At 47.6% G+C, this 25,842-nt stretch overlaps 1 protein-coding gene across 7 annotated transcripts in view; it reads left to right on the forward strand.

Moving 5' to 3' along the window:
• The window catches only part of LOC134890326 (telomerase protein component 1-like), a 262,589-nt gene that overhangs the window by 120,703 nt on the left and 116,044 nt on the right, over positions 1 to 25,842 (forward strand). For all 7 annotated transcript variants that reach the window (XM_063913448.1, XM_063913445.1, XM_063913451.1 and 4 more), the window contains exons 14-16: positions 18,692 to 18,844; positions 19,754 to 19,840; positions 20,421 to 20,548. In XM_063913448.1, coding sequence (XP_063769518.1) covers positions 18,692 to 18,844; positions 19,754 to 19,840; positions 20,421 to 20,548 — 368 coding nt within the window. The remainder of the gene's footprint in view (positions 1 to 18,691; positions 18,845 to 19,753; positions 19,841 to 20,420; positions 20,549 to 25,842) is intronic.

Genomic DNA, 25,842 nt, shown 5'->3' on the forward strand with positions numbered 1-25,842 from the left:
AGGTCTAGCATTGTCTTGCATTAGGAGGTACCCAGGGCCAACCGCACCAGAATATGGTCTCACAAGGGGTCTGAGGATCTCATCTCGGTACCTAATGGCAGTCAGGCTACCTCTGGCGAGCACATGGAGGGCTGTGCGGCCCCCCAAAGAAATGCTACCCCTCACCATTACTGACCCACTGCCAAACCGGTCATGCTGGAGGATGTTGCAGGCAGCAGAACGTTCTCCTTGGCGTCTCCAGACTCTGTCACGTCAGTCACATGTGCTCAGTGAGAACCTGTTTTCATCTGTGAAGAGCACAGGGCGCCAGTGGCGAATTTGCCAATCTTGTTGTTCTCTTGCAAATGCCAAACGTCCTGCACGGTGTTGGGCTGTAAGCACAACCCCCACCTGTGGGCATCGGGCCCTCATACCACCCTCATGGAGTCTGTTTCTGATCATTTGAGTAGACACATGCACATTTGTGGCTTGCTGGAGGTCATTTTGCAGGGCTCTGGCAGTGCTCCTCCTGTTCCTCCTTGCACAAAGGCGGAGGTAGCGGTCCTGCTGCTGGGTTGTTGCCCTCCTACGGCCTCCTCCACATCTCCTGATGTACTGGCCTGTCTCCTGGTAGCCCCTCCATGCTCTGGACACTACGCTGACAGACACAGCAAACCTTCTTGCCACAGTTCGCATTGATGTGCCATCCTGGATGAGCTGCACTACCTGAGCCACTTGTGTGGGTTGTAGGGAGGTCATACAGGCACGTGGAGGCCACACACACCACTGAGCCTCATTTTGACTTGTTTTAAGGATATTACATCAAAGTTGGATCAGCCTGTAGTGTGTTTTTCCACTTTAATTTTGAGGGTGACTCCAAATCCAGACCTCCATGGGTTAATAAATTTGATTTCCATTGATAAGTTTTTGTGTGATTTTGTTGTCAGCACATTCAACTATGCAAAGAACAAAGTATTTAATAAGAATATTCCATTCATTCAGATCTAGAATGTGTTATTTTAGTGTTCCCTTTATTTTTTTGAGCAGTGTATATATGTGTAAATATATATATATATATATGTATATATAAATAAGCGCTGCAGAGTTATTATTTTTTTTTTAATAGAGTGTTTTTATTCAACAAAATAATTAATGGTACAGACATTTCAGTGTAGGCTGGGAAACACAGTTGGCATTATACAATATACTGAACCATGTACCTCCCCAACAGTGTGCTTATACAATGGGCGTTCCCAATAGATACTGTTCCAGTTGCATTTTTCCCACAAAATACATATTTACTGAAGTCCGTATACAAATCGTGATCCACATACTTAACATTTTAAATTTTCTCCCTGAACCATTATTGTAAATACCCCAACTAGCAGGCCAAATATAGCCCACAACCCCCTAACCCAAAACAAAACCCCCATAAAACAAACACAAACCCAGCAAACCTAAAACTACCCGAGTGTGTGAGGTGAGGTACAATAGCAAAATAAATAAAATAAAATAAAGTAAAGGAGGGAGAGAGGTCCGGCTCGCCACCTCTGGGCCCAGAGAACGCATCGCAGTTACGGCCAGTGCCCCCTAAATCCGAAGGGCAAGGGATGAGTATGCCGAATTGATCCAAGGAGACCATATTTTTTCGTATTTGGTGAGTGCATTATTTTTCATATATACATAGCGGTCTTTCAATAGAGTATCATTTACCAAAACTTTATATGCAGATATCGTGGGAGAATGCGGAGCCAGCCATGCCAGCGCAATACACACCTTAGCAAGGGCGCACATACTGCGGGCATACATGCCCTCCCACCGAGACCCAGAGTCAGGACTGCCCACCCCCAAAATACAAAATCTCGGAGTCCGCAAACCTCTCGATATCCCCGTGTGTTCCAGAATCGACCCGACCCCAGCCCAGAACGCCTACAGTAACGGACATTCCCATGCAAGGTGCCAGAAGGTTCCTCCAGCAGCCCCGCACTTGGGACAAACATCAACACTACCGACCCCAAATCTGGCCAGCCTTCTTGGCGTCATATATGATCTGTGCAAAATAAAGAGCTGTATCTGTTGGAACCGCAATGATTTGGTGACCTGGCTCGAGTTACCCAGCGCAACCTCCCAATCTTCCACATCTATGGGTCCCAAGTCACACTCCCAGCGCTCCCGAAGATTCGAGAGCGGGTCTGCATGAATTGTTTTAAGAAGGTACGAGTAGGTGAAGGAGGTCACCTTAACTCGACCCAGTGAATGTAGAAAGGTTTTTATGGGGAAGGGGAGGAGCGCCGGGGGAGAGTCTCCAAACTGTGCTTGCAAGGCGTGCCTGAGCTGTAAAAATCTGTAAAAGTAAGAGTTCGGGAGTCCAAACTCCTCCTTTAATTGCTGAAACGATATCAATGAACCATCACTATACAGCTGGGACATTGAAGTTATCGAATACGGAGCCCACACCTCCCCACCCTCCAGAGACCCCAGTTCATGGAGCGACGCGGAGTGCTAAAGGGGAGTATCTGGGTCCACACCATCATACCCGAGCAGACTCTTCAAAGCTAGCCAGATCTTCATGGCCTGAAAGACAATAGGAGGCGAGAATCTAGAAGGATTCTCCCCCCCCCCCCCCCCTCCCACCAGGACCTGCGCCGGGGAGAGATCCGGGTAGTAACACTTAAGCAACGCCCAGTATGAGCCAGCCTCGTCCCTTCCTCTGAGCCAAATACCGATATGTGACAACTGAGCCGCGTAGTAATACAGTTGGAAGTGAGGCAAGGCCAAGCCTCCATCAGCTTTTTGTCTGGTAAGGGTAGTTAATTTTATTCTAGGCCTTTTATTGGCCCAGATCAGGGACGCTATGATACTATTTAATTTCCTAAAGAAGGCTGGAAAGATGTACACAGGGGATTGCAAGAGAACATACAATAGTTTGGGCAACACTACCATTTTAATGAGGCTAACCCTACCCGTCATTGTCAGCGGGAGTTTACACCAAGCTCTCGACTTGTGTACAATCAGCTGTACAAGTGGGTCAAGATTCAAGGGTATAAAGTTTGAGGGGTCATTAGTAACTTGGATCCCAAGGTACTTAAACTGACCTGTCCAGCATAGCGGCAGAGAGAGCCTCGGGACCTGGGGGGGAGAGCCCATAATGGGCATTATAAATGATTTGGACCAGTTTATGCGGAGACCAGAAAAACCGCCGAATGTCTCTATGACCTGCAACACAGTAGGCATATCCACCACATAATCATGGAGGAATAACAACAAGTCATCCGCATAAAGGGCTATTTTGTCAGTGCATGTACCCGTATCAACTCCCCCAATGTCCGGGTGCGACCTAACCAAGCAAGCCAAGGGCTCGATGGCTATGGCAAACAAGGCAGGAGAAAGGGGTCAACCCTGTCTGGTGCCCCGTGTCAAAGGAAATGAGGAGGAAATGTAGCCGTTGACCAAGACCCTGGCGCGTGGATTTTGATATAGCAATTTGATCCATTGTATAAAATTAGGGCCAAAGCCCATGCTTCTCATGACTCCCCACAGGTAAGGCCACTCGACGCTGTCGAATGCCTTGGCTGCATCCAATGAGACCACAACCGCGTCTGAGGGGAAGTCATGAGGGGCCTGCAAAATAGTGTACAGCCTGCGCAAATTAATGGACGTGGATTTCCCGGGCATGAAGCCGGATTGATCCTGATGTATTATAGATTCAATCACTAAGTTGAGCCGGAGCGCCAGAATTTTTGCCAGGATCTTGGCATCAGTGGGGATGAGAGAGATCGGCCTGTAGGACTCCAAAAGTTTGGGGTCCTTTCCGGGTTTTGGGAGCACTATAATGACGGCCTCGGACATTGAGGGAGGAAGGTGATTAGTGGTAAATATATCAGCATACATTTCATGCAACTTAGGGCCAAAGAATTGTATGTACTGTTTATACAGCTCCGTGGGAATACCATCACTACCCGGGGACTTGCCACTGGGAGACATCTCCACCGCCGCCGTCGCCTCCTCCAGAGTCAAAGGCGCATCCAAAGCATCCCTAGCCTCGGGGGAAAGTTTAGAAAGGGGAATTTTCGTCAGGTACAGGTCTAAGTCCTCCATGGAGCATGTCAGCCGAGTATCATAAACCTCCCTAAAGTATAAGAGGAACATCTGTGCAATGTCAGGGGTGTTATCTACCGTGGAATCGTCTGGGCCAGACATCTGCGCTATCGTAGTCCCAGGTCGGTCATAATGCACCAAATGGGCCAGTAAACTACCTGGTCTGTCCGCCTGCATATATATATTAGTAGCCCTAAACACGAGGGAGCGTGCATTTTGTCCGAAAGGTGAGCCAGCCAGGCCTCCTGAGCCAACAGCCAGCGAGCCTTCAGCGCAGATGTCCCCTCGGTCAGATAGCGGGTCTCCAGATCCCTGCACTCAGACTCGAGCTGTCTCTCCGTCGCCCTATGTGCCACTTTGCAGGCAGCAATTTTGCCAATCAATGTACCGCGTAAGTAAGCTTTAAATGTATCCCAAACTACCGGGGCCGGGGCCGTGCCCACATTATCCGCAAAAAACCCTTCCCACATGGGCGCTAAATCCGAGCAGTCGCCCAGCTGGGTCAACCAAGACGGATGCAACCTCCAATATGACTGTCCCCTTTGGCACTCCCCATCCAGAGACAGCATCAGGGGCGAATGATCAGACACCCCCCGTGCCTCGTAGTGGACATCTTTTATACTAGGTAAGAGCTCAGGTGAGACCAGGGCCAGGTCGATTCTGGAGAAGGAGCCGTGCGTACTGGAGAAGCAGGAGTATTGCCGAAGCGTAGGATACCGAGTCCTCCAAGCATCCACCCACTGCATACTATCTAGAAAATCCGCAAACTTAGATTTGGATAAATTCGGGTCGCCCCCCCGCCCCTTAATCCCGAGGTGTCCTCCATCTGTCCAGAGAGACATTCAACATATTGTTGAAGTCCCCCAGACAGATGACAGGAGTGTGAGGGGAAGAAGCAATAAATGAGGCGGCCTTCTGCAGCACATCATATGAGAATGGGGGAGGAACATATACAGACAATAGGAAGAAATTACGGGAATACAATTTACATTCTAGAAACACGTATCTACCATACGGATCCGTATTTACCGTGATCAGCTCAAACTGTACAGTCCTCTTTATCATGACCGACACCCCTCGGGAAGAGGAGGAGTGCGAGGAATGATACGCCCAACCCACCCAAGGCCTGTGGAGCGACAACAGTCTATTACCCTCTAAATGAGTTTCGCTCAGGCAAATAATGTCCGGGCCATATTTCTTAATCATTTTAAATACTAGGGATCGATTTATTTTATTATTAATGCCCCGGATATTCCACGCCAAGATTTTTAAGGGAGACATGTCGGCCAATGTACCAACTGGGACACATCACTCCTAGATACCAGAAGGCTAAGAGGAAGTACCATCATCAATGCTATCCGGGCATCTACCCTCCCGTACGATGCTCCACTCTCATATCCATATCGTCCGCAGGCCCCGGTTCCCAAGCCAAACCCCATAAAATAGCACAACATCACCTCACTGTCTGAAAAACAAATATATAGAAACCAAAAAACTAAAAAAAGGAACAAAAAAACTGCTGAGAAACCTACAGCAACCCCACAACCACCCCCCACTCCGTATACCTCCCCGAACTGTGGCATACACATATCCCTAACAGAACTCTACCCCTGGAGAGCCGAAAGCCTACGGCAACGCTATTCTAGGCGTACAGATCCAAAACAACCCCAACACAAAACCCTTATACGTATATAACTCTTCTCAGCAAAGTCCAGAACCACTAAACAAGAGGAAGCTCCCCGGACTTATACTTGCAGATTGTAGGCCCATGTAGGAGGAAGTCCTGGTGTCAGTCTGGAGCCAGTTGGCGGACACCTGGAGCATATCTGTCCAACCAGGCAGCCGCCTCCCTCGGAGAACTGAAGAACTTGGTTTCCCCATCCGCCACCACACGCAACCTGGAGGGGAACAGCATCGAGTAGGGAAGATTCAGGTCATGAAGACGTCGCTTAATGGGAAGAAACTGGGCCCGGTCTTTTTTGAACGTCCGCTGCAAAGTCCGGAAATGCCGACACCCGGACTCTGTTCCGAAGCAGGGGGCCCTTCGTGCGCCCCAGGCGCAAGACAGAGCCCCGGTCTTTATAGTGCAAGAATTTTGCAATAAATGTTCGTGGAGGGGCGCCTGGGGGCAAAGGCCGGAAAGGTACTCGGTGAGCCCGCTCCACCGCAAACTGGGAGGTAAAGGATTCATCGCCATATGCTTCTTTCAGCCAGGACTCTAGGAAATCTTCGGGATGTGCCCCCTCCTCCTTTTCAGGTAGGCCCACGAACCTCACATTGTTTCTACGAAGTCGGCCCTCCATATCCAGGAGTTTAGTTTGCAATGTCGAGACTTGTTGTGTCACCGCAGACACAGAACGCTGCAGAGGGCCGCTGAGGTCCTCCAGATTAGAGACCCGCGTCTCGGTTTCGCCCACCCTCTCCCGGACCCGCTGGACGTCCTGGCGCAGCAATGATAAATCGCACTGCACCTTCTCCATTTTGTCCGACAGGCGTTGTTCGCTGGCCGCTATGGCCTCCAGGACCTGTTGAATGGAAGGAGCAGATGTCTGTACGTTCGCTCCTGAGTCGGCCCCGGCCGGGGGATCCATTCTGGTAGAAGGGAAGGGCTTAGGAGGTGACTGCGTCGGCTGGGTAGCAGGCTGTCGAGCAAACCTTTCCATTTTAGCCGCGGCCGCGCTCTGGCTGCCCCTCACCATCGTATCAAGGCCCAGCAGTGCTCAAAGTCCTAATATTCAGTGTCAGGGAGTACAGCAGTGGATGGTGAATGTAATATCAGCAGCACACCAGGGTCCAGGACATCCAGCAATAATACAGAAGGGGGAAGGGGGGACCAGAGGGATCCAGTGGTATATATAAATATATATATATATATATATATATATATTGTCCTCTGGACCGACACTCACCCTTCAACGTTGTATAGCTCCGGTGCCCTCTGGAAATATTGCATATATATCCCACATCAGACAAGCAGCGGCACTCGGAGACTTTGTTATGGTGAAAAATAAAGTGCAAATTTATTCCATATCACAGCAAGGCCTTGCTGTGATATGGAATAAATTCGCACTTTATTTCTCTATCGTCCTAGTGGATGCTGGGGTTCCTGAAAGGACCATGGGGAATAGCGGCTCCGCAGGAGACAGGGCACAAAAAGTAAAGCTTTTCCAGATCAGGTGGTGTGCACTGGCTCCTCCCCCTATGACCCTCCTCCAGACTCCAGTTAGATTTTTGTGCCCGGCCGAGAAGGGTGCAATTCTAGGTGGCTCTCATAAAGAGCTGCTTAGAGAAAGTTTAGCTTAGGTTTTTTATTTTACAGTGATTCCTGCTGGCAACAGGATCACTGCAACGAGGGACAGAGGGGAGAAGAAGTGAACTCACCTGCGTGCAGGATGGATTGGCTTCTTGGCTACTGGACATCAGCTCCAGAGGGACGATCACAGGTACAGCCTGGATGGTCACCGGAGCCGCGCCGCCGGCCCCCTTGCAGATGCTGAAGTAAGAAGAGGTCCAGAATCGGCGGCTGAAGACTCCTGCAGTCTTCTAAAGGTAGCGCACAGCACTGCAGCTGTGCGCCATTTTCCTCTCAGCACACTTCACACGCAGTCACTGAGGGTGCAGGGCGCTGGGGGGGGGCGCCCTGGGAGGCAAATGAAAACCTATTAAAAGGCTAAAAATACCTCACATATAGCCCCCAGAGGCTATATGGAGATATTTAACCCCTGCCTGGATTCACAAAATAGCGGGAGACGAGCCCGCCGGAAAAGGGGCGGGGCCTATCTCCTCAGCACACGGCGCCATTTCCTCTCACAGCTCCGCTGGTCAGGACGGCTCCCAGGTCTCTCCCCTGCACTGCACTACAGAAACAGGGTAAAACAGAGAGGGGGGGCAAATTTAATGGCAATATTTTGATATATATAAAGCAGCTATAAGGGAGCACTTATTATAAGGCTATCCCTGTCATATATAGCGCTTTTTTGGTGTGTGCTGGCAGACTCTCCCTCTGTCTCCCCAAAGGGCTAGTGGGTCCTGTCTTCGTGTAGAGCATTCCCTGTGTGTCTGCTGTGTGTCGGTACGTGTGTGTCGACATGTATGAGGACGATATTGGTGTGGAGGCGGAGCAATTGCCAAATATGGGGATGTCACCTCCTAGGGGGTCGACACCAGAATGGATGCCTTTATTTGTGGAATTACGGAATAGCGTCAACTCGCTTAAGCAGTCGTTTGACGACATGAGGCGGCCGGACAATCAATTAGTGCCTGTCCAGGCGCCTCAAACACCGTCAGGGGCTGTGAAACGCCCTTTGCCTCAGTCGGTCGACACAGACCCAGACACAGGCACTGATTCCAGTGGTGACGGTGACGAATCAACCGTATTTTCCAGTAGGGCCACACGTTATATGATTTTGGCAATGAAGGAGGCGTTACATTTAGCTGATACTACAGGTACCACTAAACAGGGTATTATGTGGGGTGTGAAAAAACTACCTATAGTTTTTCCTGAATCAGAAGAATTAAATGACGTGTGTGATGAAGCGTGGGTTGCCCCTGATAAAAAGCTGATAATTTCAAAGAAATTATTGGCATTATACCCTTTCCCGCCAGAGGTTAGGGAGCGCTGGGAAACACCTCCTAGGGTGGACAAGGCGCTAACACGCTTATCTAAACAAGTGGCGTTACCCTCTCCTGAGACGGCCGCACTTAAAGATCCATCAGATAGGAGGATGGAAAATATCCAAAAAAGTATATACACACATGCAGGTGTTATACTACGACCAGCTATAGCGACTGCCTGGATGTGCAGTGCTGGGGTAGTTTGGTCAGAGTCCCTGATTGAAAATATTGATACCCTGGACAGGGACAATATTTTACTGTCGTTAGAACAAATAAAGGATGCATTTCTTTATATGCGTGATGCACAGAGGGATATCTGCACACTGGCATCACGGGTAAGTGCTATGTCCATTTCGGCCAGAAGAGCTTTATGGACGCGACAGTGGACAGGCGATGCGGATTCAAAACGGCATATGGAAGTTTTGCCGTATAAAGGGGAGGAGTTATTTGGAGTCGGTCTATCAGATTTGGTGGCCACGGCTACAGCCAGGAAATCCACCTTTCTACCTCAAGTCACTCCCCAACAGAAAAAGGCACCGACTTTTCAACCGCAGCCCTTTCGTTCCTTTAAAAATAAGAGAGCAAAGGGCTATTCATATCTGCCACGAGGCAGAGGTCGAGGGAAGAGACAGCAACAGGCAGCTCCTTCCCAGGAACAGAAGCCCTCCCCGGCTTCTACAAAAGCCTCAGCATGACGCTGGGGCTTCTCAAGCGGACTCGGGGACGGTGGGCGGTCGTCTCAAAAATTACAGCGCGCAGTGGGCTCACTCGCAGGTAGATCCCTGGATCCTGCAGATAATATCTCAGGGGTACAGGTTGGAATTAGAGACAGATCCACCTCGCCGTTTCCTGAAGTCTGCTTTACCAACGTCCCCCTCCGAAAGGGAGACGGTTTTGGAAGCCATTCACAAGCTGTACTCTCAGCAGGTGATAGTCAAGGTACCTCTTCTACAACAAGGGAAGGGGTATTATTCCACTCTATTTGTGGTACCGAAGCCGGATGGCTCGGTAAGGCCTATTCTAAATCTGAAGTCCTTGAACCTGTACATAAAGAAGTTCAAGTTCAAGATGGAGTCACTCAGAGCAGTGATAGCGAACCTGGAAGAAGGGGACTTTATGGTATCCTTGGACATCAAGGATGCGTATCTCCACGTTCCAATTTACCCCTCACACCAGGGGTACCTCAGGTTCGTTGTACAAAACTGTCACTATCAGTTTCAGACGCTGCCGTTTGGTTTGTCCACGGCACCTCGGGTCTTTACAAAGGTAATGGCCGAGATGATGATTCTTCTTCGAAGAAAAGGCGTATTATTTATCCCATACTTGGACGATCTCCTAATAAGGGCAAGGTCCAGAGAACAGCTAGAGATGGGATTAGCACTATCTCAAGAGGTGCTAAAGCAGCACGGATGGATTCTGAATATTCCAAAATCCCAATTAATGCCGACAACTCGTCTGCTGTTCCTAGGGATGATTCTGGACACGGTTCAGAAAAAGGTTTTTCTTCCCGAGGAAAAAGCCAAGGAGTTATCCGACCTGGTCAGGAACCTCCTAAAACCAGGAAAGGTGTCTGTGCATCAATGCACAAGAGTCCTGGGAAAAATGGTGGCTTCTTACGAAGCAATTCCATTCGGCAGATTCCATGCAAGAATTTTCCAAAGGGATCTGTTGGACAAATGGTCAGGGTCGCATCTTCAGATGCACCTGCGGATAACCCTGTCTCCAAGGACAAGGGTATCTCTTCTGTGGTGGTTGCAGAGGGCTCATCTATTGGAGGGCCGCAGATTCGGCATACAGGATTGGATCCTGGTGACCACGGACGCCAGCCTGAGAGGCTGGGGAGCAGTCACACAAGGAAGAAACTTCCAGGGAGTGTGGTCGAGCCTGGAAAAGTCTCTTCACATAAACATTCTGGAACTAAGAGCAATCTACAATGCTCTAAGCCAGGCGGAACCTCTGCTTCAAGGAAGACCGGTGTTGATCCAGTCGGACAACATCACGGCAGTCGCCCATGTAAACAGACAGGGCGGCACAAGAAGCAGGAGTGCAATGGCAGAAGCTGCCAGGATCCTTCGCTGTGCGGAGAATCACGTGATAGCACTGTCAGCAGTGTTCATCCCGGGCGTGGACAACTGGGAAGCAGACTTCCTCAGCAGACACGATCTTCACCCGGGAGAGTGGGGACTTCATCCAGAAGTTTTCCACATGCTAATAAACCGTTGGGAAAGACCAATGGTGGACATGATGGCGTCTCGCCTCAACAAAAAACTGGACAGGTATTGCGCCAGGTCAAGAGATCCGCAGGCAATAGCTGTGGACGCGCTGGTAACACCTTGGGTGTACCAGTCGGTGTATGTGTTTCCTCCTCTGCCTCTCATACCAAAGGTATTGAGAATCATACGGCAAAGCGGAGTAAGAACGATACTAGTGGCTCCGGATTGGCCAAGAAGGTCTTGGTACCCGGAACTTCAAGAGATGGTCACGGACGATCCGTGGCCTCTACCTCTGAGAAGGGACCTGCTTCAACAGGGTCCCTGCCTCTTTCAAGACTTACCGCGGCTGCGTTTGACGGCATGGCGGTTGAACGCCAGATCCTAAAAGGAAAAGGCATTCCAGAAGAAGTCATTCCTACCTTGATTAAGGCAAGAAAGGAAGTCACCGCGAAGCATTATCACCGCATTTGGCGGAAATATGTTGCGTGGTGCGAGGATCGGAGTGCTCCGACGGAGGAATTTCAACTGGGTCGTTTCCTACATTTCCTGCAATCAGGATTGTCTATGGGTCTCAAATTGGGATCTATTAAGGTTCAAATTTCGGCCCTGTCAATATTCTTCCAAAAAGAATTGGCCTCAGTCCCTGAGGTCCAGACTTTTGTCAAAGGAGTACTGCATATACAGCCTCCTGTGGTGCCTCCGGTGGCACCGTGGGATCTAAATGTAGTTTTAGATTTCCTCAAATCCCATTGGTTTGAACCACTAAAAAATGTGGATTTGAAATATCTCACATGGAAAGTGACTATGTTACTGGCCCTGGCTTCCGCCAGGAGAGTATCTGAACTGGCGGCTTTATCTTATAAAAGCCCTTATTTAATTTTCCATTCGGATAGGGCAGAGCTGCGGACGCGTCCGCATTTTCTCCCTAAGGTGGTATCAGCGTTTCACCTGAACCAGCCTATTGTAGTGCCTGCGGCTACAAGCGACTTGGAGGACTCCAAGTTGTTGGACGTTGTCAGAGCTTTAAAAATATACATTTCAAGGACGGCTGGAGTCAGAAAATCTGACTCGCTGTTTATACTGTATGCACCCAACAAGTTGGGTGCGCCTGCTTCTAAGCAGTCGATTGCTCGTTGGATTTGTAACACAATTCAACTTGCACATTCTGTGGCAGGCCTGCCACAGCCTAAATCTGTTAAGGCCCATTCCACAAGGAAGGTGGGCTCATCTTGGGCGGCTGCCCGAGGGGTCTCGGCATTACAACTCTGCCGAGCAGCTACGTGGTCAGGGGAGAACACGTTTGTAAAATTCTACAAATTTGATACCCTGGCAAAAGAGGACCTGGAGTTCTCTCATTCGGTGCTGCAGAGTCATCCGCACTCTCCCGCCCGTTTGGGAGCTTTGGTATAATCCCCATGGTCCTTTCAGGAACCCCAGCATCCACTAGGACGATAGAGAAAATAAGAATTTACTTACCGATAATTCTATTTCTCGGAGTCCGTAGTGGATGCTGGGCGCCCATCCCAAGTGCGGATTATCTGCAATACTTGTACATAGTTATTGTTAACTAATTCGGGTTATTGTTTAGGGAGCCATCTTTCAGAGGCTCCTCTGTTATCATACTGTTAACTGGGTTTAGATCACAAGTTGTACGGTGTGATTGGTGTGGCTGGTATGAGTCTTACCCGGGATTCAAAATCCTCCCTTATTGTGTACGCTCGTCCGGGCACAGTACCTAACTGGAGTCTGGAGGAGGGTCATAGGGGGAGGAGCCAGTGCACACCACCTGATCTGGAAAAGCTTTACTTTTTGTGCCCTGTCTCCTGCGGAGCCGCTATTCCCCATGGTCCTTTCAGGAACCCCAGCATCCACTACGGACTCCGAGAAATAGAATTATCGGTAAGTAAATTCTTATTTTTTCACCATAACAATGTCTCCGAGTGCCGCTGCTTGTCTGATGTGGGATATATATATATATATATATATTGTAGGATAGTCCAGCAGCAGAAGGCAGGGCAGCGGGGACCAGCTCAACTCATCCAGCCCAATATTATCTTAACACACACAGCTCCATGCAGTGAGGAGGGACACTGGAAACTGCAATCAAGATGGCTGCCAAGCACACATACTCTCCCTTCTTTTATCCAGCCCTCTCAATATCTGGCACCAGGGGAGCAGGATTGGGCCAGTATGGTACCCTGGGGGTGCAGGAGTGGGGTGCCACTCACCTCAGATGCCGCAGGAAGCCGTGGTCGCCGCGGGTGCGCGTTCGCGTGTGGGCGCGCGCGCCCGGCGGAGCTCCGGAAATTGAGGCCGGGGACTTGCTGGCGGCCTAGGCCCGAGATCCGGGCGGCCGCTGGCGCGAGCCGGGAGCACTCACAAGGGTCCTCCAGCGATGCCCGCCGCCTCCCCAATGCCGCTAGCCGGGAGAGGAGCCGAGGGGAAGCCACAGAAAGAGCCCCAGGATATATTCAGGATTAATATCCAGGGAGCTCCTCGATCCTGCTGCCTAGTCTCTTGCCGCCGTGGCCACGCCCCTTGCAGAGTTATTTTAAACCCTTTTCATAGCGCTGTGGGGGCTGGCTCATACTTCTGTGTCCTTCCGGATCTCAGTACAGGACCTGTAAAACCCTGTGTGACTGAGTGTGTATGTGAGTGTATGTACACAGTATTCTTGTATTTTTACAATGGAGACATTAGATGATGCAGGGGTTATTTCTACTGAGGGAGATTTTCTCCCTGATAAACAGGACTGTCTGTTGTTCTTTGATCCTTCTGTGGAAGAACCAGAAGGAGTGGGGACCATTAAACATATGATTGCTCAGTTACATGACAGATTTATACAATCTGATAAGGAATTTCAGACTTGGAAGAGATCTATAGAAGATACCCTATGTACAGGTCCCTCTGCATCAGCAGGGGGTCCCTCTTCAGGTCCCGCCAAACGCTCCTTGGTGCGGTTACTTAATGTCGACACAGATACTGATGACGGCACAGGGGACACTGACGGGGATTCTAAGGGGGCGGATGCTACCCTCTCTAACTGTATTCAGAATTTGATTACAAATGTTAAGGAAGTGTTAGATATTCCTGATGGAACTCCTGTACAAGGGAAGAAAGCTTATTTTCATTTGGATAAGAAGCCTGTAGTTACTTTTCCTGTGTCAGAAGATTTAAATGCTCTGTTTAGTGAGGCCTGGAAGACTCAAGACGAAAAATTCCAATTACCTAAGAGACTATTACTGGCCTATCCCTTTCCTGAGGGTGATAGAAAAAAGTGGGAAACTTCTCCTGTAGTAGACGCCTCCCTGTCACGATTGTCCAAAAGGGTTACGTTAGCCGCCCCCGGCACGGCTTCACTGAAGGAACCGGCGGACCGGAAAATTGAGAATACCCTAAAGTCTATATACTCATACAGTGGGGCTATACTTAGACCTACCATTGCAGGTGCATGGGTTTCTAATGCCATTGAAAAGTATGTGGAAAATTTGCTTGCAAATATTGATACCATTGACAAGGATACAATTATATCCACATTGACTCATATTAAGGATTCGGCAGACATTGGCTTATTAGCGGCAAGGTCATCTGCCTTGGCAGTATCTGCGCGCAAGGGCCTCTGGCTTAACCAGTGGTCTGCAGAGACTGAATCCAAGAAAAACGTAGAATCCCTACCCTATGAAGGGGAGGCTTTGTTTGGAGAAGCAGTAGATGCGTGGATATCTAAAACAACAGCAGGCAAGTCTGCTTTTCTTCCTTCTGCTGCTCCTCCTACGAAGAAACCTTATTTTGGTCCATCTCCGCAACCTTTCAGAGGTGGTAAAGCGGGGAGAGCTAGAGGTTCCACCCCTTTCTTTGGTAGAGGAAGGGGTCAGGAACGTGGTGATAAGCCTGCGACGGCAGGGCCTCCGGATCAGAAGACTGCTTCTGTTCCGCCATTTACCCCACAATGACGCTGGGACTCCCCTGTGGGTGTCCAGTCGGGAGGGATCACAACATCAATTGCGATTTTGCCTTCCTGTTTACAGTTAAAAGCTCCCTCCTGGCGGAATTGTCATAGACAATTACAGAGAATTCAAATGGCAATCGATAGAAATAGAATTCTGCAGCCGAAAAAGATTATTCCACAATCTAATCCTACAGTAGACTTTCCTGAAGGAACAACCACTGACTTGCTATCAACACATCTTGCGATTGTGCCTTGTAATAAGGTTGCCTCATTTACTACAGGGACACAGGTACAAGAATCAGACCTGGATCCACTTCCATTGCAAGACGAGCTTCCAAAGAAGATTGCTTTTTCTCATACGGTGGCTGACGCAGTGCAGCCTGGGACTACATCTCCAAAGGTGGTGTCCAATTTTAGTGCTTCGCAGAAGTGTAAACGTCCTTTACCTAAATCTTCAAAGAGTCGTAAGGCTCCTTTGCCTAAAGCTGATGGTTGGGATACTTTACTCTAAGTGTATACTCCCACTCCTTGTGGGAGGGATCCTCCGGCTAGTTTTAGCATTGGGATCTCTGGAACAAAACCGTCCAGATCCAGTAGCTGCGGTTCTGACAGACCTCATGGCCCTTATAGGCCTGCAAAGACTTCTGAGTCTCGTTCTAAGAAGAAGGTTCCTTCTTCTTCAAAGTCAAGACCCAGGGCCTCGAAGGCTCTTACTGCTTCTAGGTTTGATGGTATGGAGGTCGAGCGAAAGCTTTTGTCCCGGAAAGGTATTCCGAACGAGGTCATTCCTACCCTGATTCAGGCTAGAAAAGTGGTGACGTCAAAACATTACCATAGAATTTGGCGAAAGTATGTCTCTTGGTGTGAGTCCAAGAAGTTCCCTACGGAAGAATTCCGGTTGGGTAGATTACTCCTTTTCCTACAGTCAGGTGTGGATGTAGGCCTAAAGTTAGGTTCTATCAAGGTCCAAATTTTGGCCTTGTCCATATTTTTTCAGAAACAATTGGCTACCCTTCCGGAGGTTCAGACTTTTATAAAAGGGATTCTGCACATCCAACCTCCCTTTGTGCCTCCTACGGAGCCATGGGACCTTAATGTGGTGTTGCAGTTCCTGCAATCAGAGTGGTTTGAACCTTTATGGAAGGCAGAATTAAAATTTCTTACATGGAAGGTAGTCACCTTGTTGGCTTTGGCATCCGCAAGGCGGGTGTCTGAATTGGGGGCCTTGTCTCACAAGAGCCCTTACCTGATTTTTCATGAGGATCGGGCTGAATTAAGAACACGTCAGCAGTTCCTTCCAAAAGTTGTATCATCTTTTCATATCAACCAACCTATTGTGGTGCCCGTAGCCACTGACGCTTCTGTTACGGGGAAGTCCTTGGACGTTGTAAGGGCTTTAAAGATATATGTCAAGAGGACTGCTCCTCTTCGAAAGTCAGAAGCATTGTTCGTGCTTTATGATACCAATAAAATTGGGTGTCCTGCTTCTAAGCAGACTATTAGTCGCTGGATCTGTTGTACAGTCCAGCATGCTTATTCTTCGGCGGGACTGCCGAAGCCGACTTCGGTCAAGGCTCACTCTACTCGGTGAGGTCACTTTCGGTCAACCGCTGAGCAGAAAGTTCCCACCATTGGTTACAATGGAGCGCATAGGCGCTACATTGTAACACTGCCGTGTGCCGCCTGTCAGACAGTACAGGAGCACACAGCCGATCAGGAGGGTACTACAACGTGGCGCTCCCTGATTGGCTGAAGAAACCCACTTAGACATCAGTCAGAGTGGGTTTCTGGCATTCGGGGAAAGGGGACCCATGTGAAAACATGGGTCCCCTTTCAGTGCGTGGCTCGGGTCTCCGTTTTATTTTTTTAATCAAGTACGTGGATTACAAAAGGATTATCCGAGGAGCCTGGTACCCTGGATCTGGTGAGTATAATTTATTCAACAGGTACCCCATGGATTCTACTGGAGAAGAGGACCGACCTGCGTGTGAACATAAGGTAAGTATGTATGTATGTTTGTGTGGATGGATGTAATAAAACTTTACTTTCAAGGTGTGTGTGTATTGTCTTTTTTTGGGTATTTTTTTAGTAGTAGTACTACAGGTACCAGCGGGCCCGTTTTTCCGCCGCATGCTGGTACTTGTGGTTCTCCAAGTACCAGCATGTGGGGGAGGCTTGCTGGGCCTTGTAGTACTGCTACTAAAAACAATATCTTACACTTTTACAAAAAGGCTATCAGCCCCCCATCCGCAGCCCATTGGATGGGGGGGACAGCCTCGGGCTTCACCCCTGGCCCTTGGGTGGCTGGGGGGGGGGACCCCTTGATTGAAGGGGTCCCCACTCCCCCAGGGTACCCCGGCCAGGGGTGACTAGTTGGATATTTGATGCCACGGCCGCAGGGCACGGTATAAAAGTGACCCCCGGCTGTGGCATTATCTGTCCAGCTAGTGGAGCCCGGTGCTGGTTTTAAAAATACGGGGGACCCCTACGCTTTTTGTCCCCCGTATTTTTGGAACCAGGACCAGGCGCAGAGCCCGATGCTGGTTGCTTAAATATGGGGGAACCCCTGTCCATTTTTTCCCCATATTTCTGCAACCAGGATCGGCTCAAAGAGCCCGAGGCTGGTTTGCCTTAGTAGGGGGGACCCCACGCAATTTTTTTATAACATTTAAACTTTTTTTTTTTTTTAAACAAAGTGCACAATGAAGCCCAGCACAGATCTCAGATCCGGCCGAGATTCATTGTATTAAAGTCGGCAGTGTTTTACAAGTCACTCACGTAAAACACTGCCTAAAAAAACGAATGACATCGACATCGGAAAACCCGAAAATGCAGAATACGGCAGCTTAGTAAATTAGTCGTAATAAATTCAAAAAGTTGCAGTTTTACACTTTCGATGTCATTCGTGATTATTCTCCCACCAAATCGGGAGAATTACGAATGTTAGTAAATATACCCCAAGGTCTATGATGTTCCCCAACATCCTTTGCGGACTACGAGAAAAGGATTTACTGGTAGGTATATTAAAATCCTATTTTTTGTCCTGTTTTGTTTCCACAAACGTGGCTGGCCTGCGAATAAGCAAACCTTGGCCAGATGGATTAGAATGGTGATTGCACAAGCTTATGCGCAGGCTGGTCTCCCAGCTCCTGCTGCTATTAATAAACATTCTACTCAGTCTCTTGGACCTTCTTGGGCTGCCCGTCGTGGCGCGTCAGCAGAACAATTGTGCAAGGCGGCTACGTGGTCCTCAGTGAACACTTTTCTTAGGTTCTATGCCTTTGATACTTTCACCTTCCAGGATGCTTCCTTTGGATGCCGGATTCTCATATCCACTAAGGCACGTCCCCTCCCTTGAGAAACTCCTTTAGGACATACCCAATTTTTCCCTGTGGAACACAATGTACCCTGCTGCAGAAAATGAGTGTTATGGTAGACCTACCATGGTTAATACTCTTTCTGCGAGGTACATTGGGTTCCACAGGGCGCCCACCCTGACGCACCCAGCTTCTATGGGTTTGTATGGCATTAGCCGCTGGTCCCTTCTCATGTCGTGACAATATGGTTCTATGTGACTAACATCTGCCTTCTCTCTTACCTGCTCCTGCATTGGACTGGTTAACGAAACTGAGCTCTTAGTGCCTGGAGGCAGTGTTATAGAGGATCCTAAAGCTTTAGCCTGTTGGTGCCTCTGGATCAAGATCCACTCTACACCCCAATGTTTCCCTGTGGAACACAATGTACCTCGCAGAGTGTTAACCATGGTAAGTCTATCATAACACTCCCTTTTACTCATTTTGGGCCTTATTTGTCCTTTTTTTTTTTTTTAACAATACAGCTCCTGGAAGTGGGCTTGCTGCTGAGCCTCATGGTGAGAGACACTGCAGAAAGTGCCCAGCTTGTGTTATGCACAGACAATGCCTTTGCCCTGGCTAATCACTCTTCCGGTCCTCTCTTTCAATGTGTGGCAGAGATTAAGCAACAAGCTGAGGTAAGAAAGGCAGTCATACATTAACATGTGAGGCGTAGTGCTAAGCAACATACTGGTTTGAAGCAAGTACCCACTTTAGATCAAAATTCTGAAAACATTTTATTTTTATACTTCTCATTTAATTATGTTCTCTGAATGCTGGGATATAGAATGTGGTATCAGGAGCCTGTACACTTTAAAGAGTTGCCTTTAAAAGCTTAAACTCCTCCCCCACTACAACACAAAAACTGTGCAAGGAATTTCTGTCATTCTGTATGCAAACCCGTTGGTGTGAGTAGAACTCCTATGGAGCACGGACTGCGTATGTGCAGTACGGGTCATGTGTCATTACACGCAGTGCCCCCTAAGCCGCATCCCGTTTGAGGGCAGTGTTCCCAAAAATGGTTGCGATGGTGATTGTGTATTCAGATGCAGCACTCGGATGATGACAGTAGCAAAGTTTAGCCATCAGAAGCCTCCTGCAGCTTTAACACATTTTAGCGTCACCGCTGTGTTCAAAGGTGCAGCACCAATGATATTAGCGTCTGTCTCTGAATCGCCCCCCAGTGTTATGTGCTGATATGGCACAGTCAGAAGTGTATTCATGTGCTGTTTTCCTAGAATCCGTGGATACAGCCTTCTAGGTTCTGATTCAATATTCAGCCTGTTGATTGATGAAGAACTAGTGACCTCAGCGAGACATGAGGCACTGATGCCTAGTGAAATAACCAGCAGCTTTATCATAACTTCACTTTGTAGCGGCCGTGGATACATTTTGATACTTGTCTGTATGAGACTTCATTTAGATTTTAGTGGTTGTGTTTAGTATTACTGTATGCAGTACATGTGTGCATTTTGTATAGGAAGTTTTCATTGAAATGGCATGGAGCATCGCACAATTCTCAAACTAATGATGGCATTTGTTTTCAGGAAGTACTTAACAGCTCAATCATGCCCTTCGAGGAAAGGAATCCCATAGCAGAGTACCTCTTAGAGCTGCTTATGAAACGAACAAAGGTAAGAAAAGTCAACTCTAGTGTTTAGGAATTTGATGGATGCATGTATGAGTAAATTAATGGCTCCGACTATAGTCCGTATCATCTTTTCAGAAGGATTGTTCAAGTTTTCAATAATGTAAATCTAAATGAAAGGTGTATGTAAATATGTGAATTCTAGTCTTTAAAATAATAAGCCAGTAGTAATTAATTCTATTTTCTTTTTTAGCTCCTCTATTAAAAAAGAAAACAAGAAGCAGAAATAAAACTAGCATAGCTGCTCTTGTAGCTTAAAGAAAGGGTACCTCTAGCGGGGCACTAAAAAGCTAGAGTCCTATTGGTGGAGAGGACAGAAGGGGAGGAGACAACTATTTAAGTTTGCAGGAAGTGCCCAATGCAGCCACAGCCCCCCCCCCCCCCTCCCCCCCCCCTCCCCAGATTGATTTTAGTTAAATTGATATAATGGTGAATGAAAAAAAATACCCATTACTATAGCCATCACAGTAGTAAACTAGCAGATGTGAAAGCTGAGATTATAATTATTTACTGTTACATTGTGTATTGTGGAAGTATACTGTACAGTAATGTGTTGCTTTACACAGGTAGATACCTTTCTGATTTTTGGGGACGGTCCTTTAAATGAAGAGTTTCAGAATGTGTTGAAGCATTACCGACGAGTGGTAAATGCAGAGTGTCTTTGTGTGACTGTTCTGCCCAATGGCTCCACAAGGTAAATGTACACAATAACCTCCCTTTTATCTGTGTGTTTGTGTGTTTTCAACTGCTGCCTGCTTTTTTCTATCTTCTGAGTTGTTCAGTTTCTAACGATTGTGAAGCAGTGCATACTAGATGTAGTTCTTTTTCATCATACTCCCATTATGGTGTAGATAACATTCCCTGGTGATTTGCTGAAAATGTGAGCCATTTGGTTATTTATGATACATTGAATAAAAACTAAAAGCCAAGTGACTCGTTTTACGGATCGCAGTCCGCTTCCTCAGTAGCTGTTGGACACCATACAGGGAATTATTATTGATTTTAAATTCTTCTTTTTTTTATGTTTTATTGTTTTAATTTGCTATTGTTTTAAGATTACATCACTCAATTATAATTTTTAATATTGGTTTGGGAGCTGATATCCCGCACCAAGAGGGTAATTCCAAGTTGATCGCAGCAGGAATTTTGTTAGCAGTTGGGCAAAACCACGGGGGTAATTCCAAGTTGATCACAGCAGGAAATTTTTTAGCAGTTGGGCAAAACCATGTGCACTGCAGGGGGGGCAGATATGTCATGTGCATAGAGAGATAGATTTGGGTGTGGTGAGTTCAATATGCAATCTAAATTGCAGTGTAAAAATAAAGCAGCCAGTATTTACCCTGCACAGAAACAAAATAACCCACCCAAATCTAACTCTCTCTGCAAATGTTATATCTGCCCCTCCTGCAGTGCACATGGTTTTGCCCAACTGCTAAAAAATATCCTGCTGCGATCAACTTGGAATTACCCCCCATGTGCACTGCAGGGGAGGCAGATATAACATGTGAAGAGAGAGTAAGATTTGGGTGGGTTATTTTGTTTCTGTGCAGGGTAAATACTGGCTGCTTTATTTTTACACTGCAATTTAAATTGCAGATTGAACTCACCACACCCAAATCTATGTCTCTCTGCACATGTTATATCTGCCCCCCCTGCAGTGCACATGGTTTTGCCCAACTGCTAACAAATTTGCTGCTGCGATCAACTCAGAATTAGGCCCCAGAACTGATGATAATTAGTGGTGATGCAAGGGATTATATGTTCAATTTCTGGTGTACATAAGATCCACTTATATTAAAACATTGGTGCTACTCACTGATCCAAGGGATAAGTATGAAAAAGCGCGTGACAGGGATCAGTTTGGGTGCACTCTATCCCATTCACATATATTGTGTATATCTTTAATAAAGAGGTTAATTTTATTGTATTTGTTTATTATTTGATAAATAATTCTAAAATAAAATACCAATACCCACGTGGAATATATTCTTTTATTCGTTATCCCACATGTGGTATTATTATGACCTAAATACGAGGTCATACAAAGCAAAATATTAAAAACAATAAAGAAATAGAAAAACGTGATAGGAAAAGTTTTTAGACAAATTCTTGTCTATGTGAAAAATAATAACGTTTTAAAACCAAACAGTGTGCCGTCTCTTATTCTTATATATCACTGTTATACTCTTATGATGAGTTCTAATGTTCTTATGCTTCGATATTCATGTATATTTTAAAGGTGCCAATATTGTATTCTATTGTCTTGCTCTCCTTTATTATAATGTATCTATTTTATGTCAAAAAATATGAACAGTTGAAAATGGTCTACCTGTATTTAGTGATAACTTGAAGTATATATAGTATTGTAATTCACTAAATTGAACCTATATAAAAGTGTCCTTTAAAAATGATATTATATTCCGCAAAATGGGGTATGGATGTACTTCAAAACCTTCTGTAATTATGTCAGTGCTGTGCCGTAAACAAGGTGTCAGTCAATTATATTTCTGTGCATTAGCATACTTCTTTATTGCTGTGCAGTCAAGGTGCTCTATATACGTGCAGTCAGAATTACCTCATGAGTGGAGCTATAATTCACATTTATTTGCGTGTATGCATAGTCAGTTACATTGAAACAAACATTGTGTTTTTTCTCCAGCAAATTTTATTTCCCATTGGGCTATTCTATCAGGCTGTGAGCCATAAAGTGCTGGTTTGTATTTAATGACTCCTGTGTCACACCATATAAAAGGTACTGGCAGAAAGATAATTATATGTGAGACTCGGCTGCCGACTGTCAGTGTAGGATGCCGGTATGCATTAATTATTATGTGATTTCTGTCACTCCATGTTTGGTAAGTGACAGCGGAAATCCCTTACACTTAACAGTATTCTGCCAGCCCGCCACTATGGTAGTTCCACATTAATATTTGCCTATACGGCATACACCGTATGCGGTGCAGTTGTAATAATTTCTTTTTCATCCACTAGGGGTCACTGGAGTACTCTTGGGATATGGACGGTGTTAGCAAGGACTGGGCACTGAATATTCAAATTTCAGTAACTCTCCTCCCCTCCATACTCCCAGAATGCCAGTGTTTTTTCGGTGCTCACATGGACAAGTGTGGACCTCCAGAGGGGGACATACATTTTTTTACTTTTAAACATTTTTGTTTTTCTTTTTTATACATTACAATCCTTTCCAAGCTTCCACAAAAGCTCTGGCTACGGGATTATAGAAGCTGCTGCGTGCAGCTCTTGGCGTGTCGGGCCTCACAAAGGAGCCCCCTCACAGCCACAAGCAGCTCAGCTAACAACAGCTGAGTCTGCAGAAAGGACTGGACGGCGCTTGCTGGAAGAAGCCCCGTCAGAGTCCAAGTACATCAGCTACCTTCAGCTGAGAATGCAGAACGGAGCTTGCTGTAGAAGCCCCGTCAGAGCACAGGAACCCAGGTATTTATGACAGGGGCGGTCAGCTCACGCTACCGCCCCGCCGTGTGGGGGTACTGCTATGAGCGTCGCCCGAGCCGCTGCTCCGTCCCCGCCACCGCTGTTATCAGCTCCCCTAGTCCCGGCGCCGCTCAGAGGGACGCGCTGGACGGCCGCTGCAAGCGCTGTTCTCAGCGCTCCCTGCCTGTAATGCAATCAGACCGCTGACGGCGTTAAGTGCTGCCGCGGTCTGTACCTGTAACGGCCGGAGGCTCCGTCGCTTAGGGAAAGGTAACTGCTCCCTCAGACCGCGGACAGCGTTCACTGCTGCCGCGGTCTGTCTCAATAACGGCCGGCAGCTCAGCACTGCCAGCGCTCCCTGCACACACTAAGGCTAGCAGGGAAGGGGGGATGCCGGCGCCTCTTATCACTCAGACCGCGGACAGTGCACACTGCTGCAGCGGTCTGTCCCTGAAAAACAGCCCTCTAGTAGCTAGTGGGCTCATGCTGGGCAGTCAGGAGTTTCCCTGTCCCTATTACTTGTAGCTCAGCTGCAGGGGGGAGAGATTATGCCACAGCAGCAGCAATAGACAGCCTATGCTAAAGAAGGGCTGCATTGTGTTATATATGCATTCGTGTAGCACTTGTTATACCATAGACAATGTTATAACATAGGAAATGTATATAAAATACTGTATGTATGTATGTATATATGGTCATGTAACAAAATATGCTATATGTTCTTTGACTATAAGCACATGGCTGGAGGCCATTTTAATCATACTTTCTCTAACGTCCTAGTGGATGCTGGGGACTCCGTCAGGACCATGGGGGATAGCGGCTCCGCAGGAGACAGGGCACAAAAGCAAGCTTTTAGGATCACATGGTGTGTACTGGCTCCTCCCCCTATGACCCTCCTCCAAGCCTCTGTTAGGTTTTTGTGCCCGTCCGAGAGGGTGCAATCTAGGTGGCTCTCCTAAAGAGCTGTTTAGAAAAGTTTTTTTTTAGGTTTCAATCTCCGTGATTCCTGCTGGCAACAGGATCACTGCATCGAGGGACTTAGGGGAGAGATTTCCAACTCACCTGCGTGCAGGATGGATTGGAGTCTTAGGCTACTGGACACTTAGCTCCAGAGGGAGTCGGAACACAGGTCAGCCTGGGGTTCGTCCCGGAGCCGCGCCGCCGATCCCCCTTACAGACGCTGAAGAGACGGCAGAACGGAGGTCCGGAAAACAGGCGGCAGAAGACTCCACAGTCTTCATGAAGGTAGCGCACAGCACTGCAGCTGTGCGCCATTGTTGTCACACGGCTCACTGACTCAGTCACGGAGGGTGCAGGGCGCTGCTGGGGGCGCCCTGGGCAGCAATATAATTACCTTTAGTGGCAAAATAAATACATCACATATAGCCATTAAGGCTATATGTATGTATTTTAACCCAGGCCAGTTTATTAAAAACCGGGAGAAGAAGCCCGCCGGAAAAGGGGCGGAGCTTATTCTCCTCAGCACTCAGCGCCATTTTCCTGCTCAGCTCCGCTGGTGAGGAAGGCTCCCAGGACTCTCCCCTGCACTGCACTACAGAAACAGGGTAACAAAGAGAAGGGGGGCATAAATTGGCGATATTTATATATTAAGAGCGCATATATAGTAAACAACACCTTCTAGGGTTGTTTATATACATTTATAGCGCTTTTGGTGTGTGCTGGCAAACTCTCCCTCTGTCTCCCCAAAGGGCTAGTGGGTCCTGTCCTCTATCAGAGCATTCCCTATGTGTGTGCTGTATGTCGGTACGTGTGTGTCGACATGTATGAGGAAAATATTGGTGAGGAGGCGGAGCAAATTGCCTGTAATGGTGATGTCACTCTCTAGGGAGTCGACACCGGAATGGATGGCTTATTTATGGAAATTACGTGACAATGTCAACACGCTGCAAGCCGGTTGACGACATGAGAGGGCCGGCGAACAAATTAGTATCTGTCCAGGCGTCTCAAACACCGTCAGGGGCTGTAAAATGCCCATTTACCTCAGTCGGTCGACACAGACCCAGACACGGACACTGATTTCAGTGTCGACGGTGAAGAAACAAACGTATTTTCTTTTAGGGCCACACGTTAAGGGCAATGAAGGAGGTGTTACATATTTCTGATACTCCAAGTACCACAAAAAAGGGTATTATGTGTGAGGTGAAAAAACTACCTGTAGTTTTTCCTGAATCAGATAAATTAAATGAAGTGTGTGATGATGCGTGGGTTTTCCCCGATAGAAAATTATTGGCGGTATACCCTTTCCCGCCAGAAGTTAAGGCGCGGTGGGAAACACCCCTCAGGGTGGATAAGGCGCTCACACGCTTATCAGAACAAGTGGCGGTACCATCTACGGATAGGGCCGTACTTAAGGAGCCAGCTGATAGGAGGCTGAAAAATATCCTAAAAAGTATACACACACATGCTGGTGTTATACTGCGACCAGCGATCGCCTCAGCCTGGATGTGCAGAGCTGAGGTGGCTTGGTCGGATTCCCTGACTAAAAATATTGATACCTTTGACAGGGACAGTATTTTA

This window comes from Pseudophryne corroboree, chromosome 1, assembly GCF_028390025.1.
Source record: "Pseudophryne corroboree isolate aPseCor3 chromosome 1, aPseCor3.hap2, whole genome shotgun sequence".
Taxonomy (NCBI): domain Eukaryota; kingdom Metazoa; phylum Chordata; class Amphibia; order Anura; family Myobatrachidae; genus Pseudophryne; species Pseudophryne corroboree.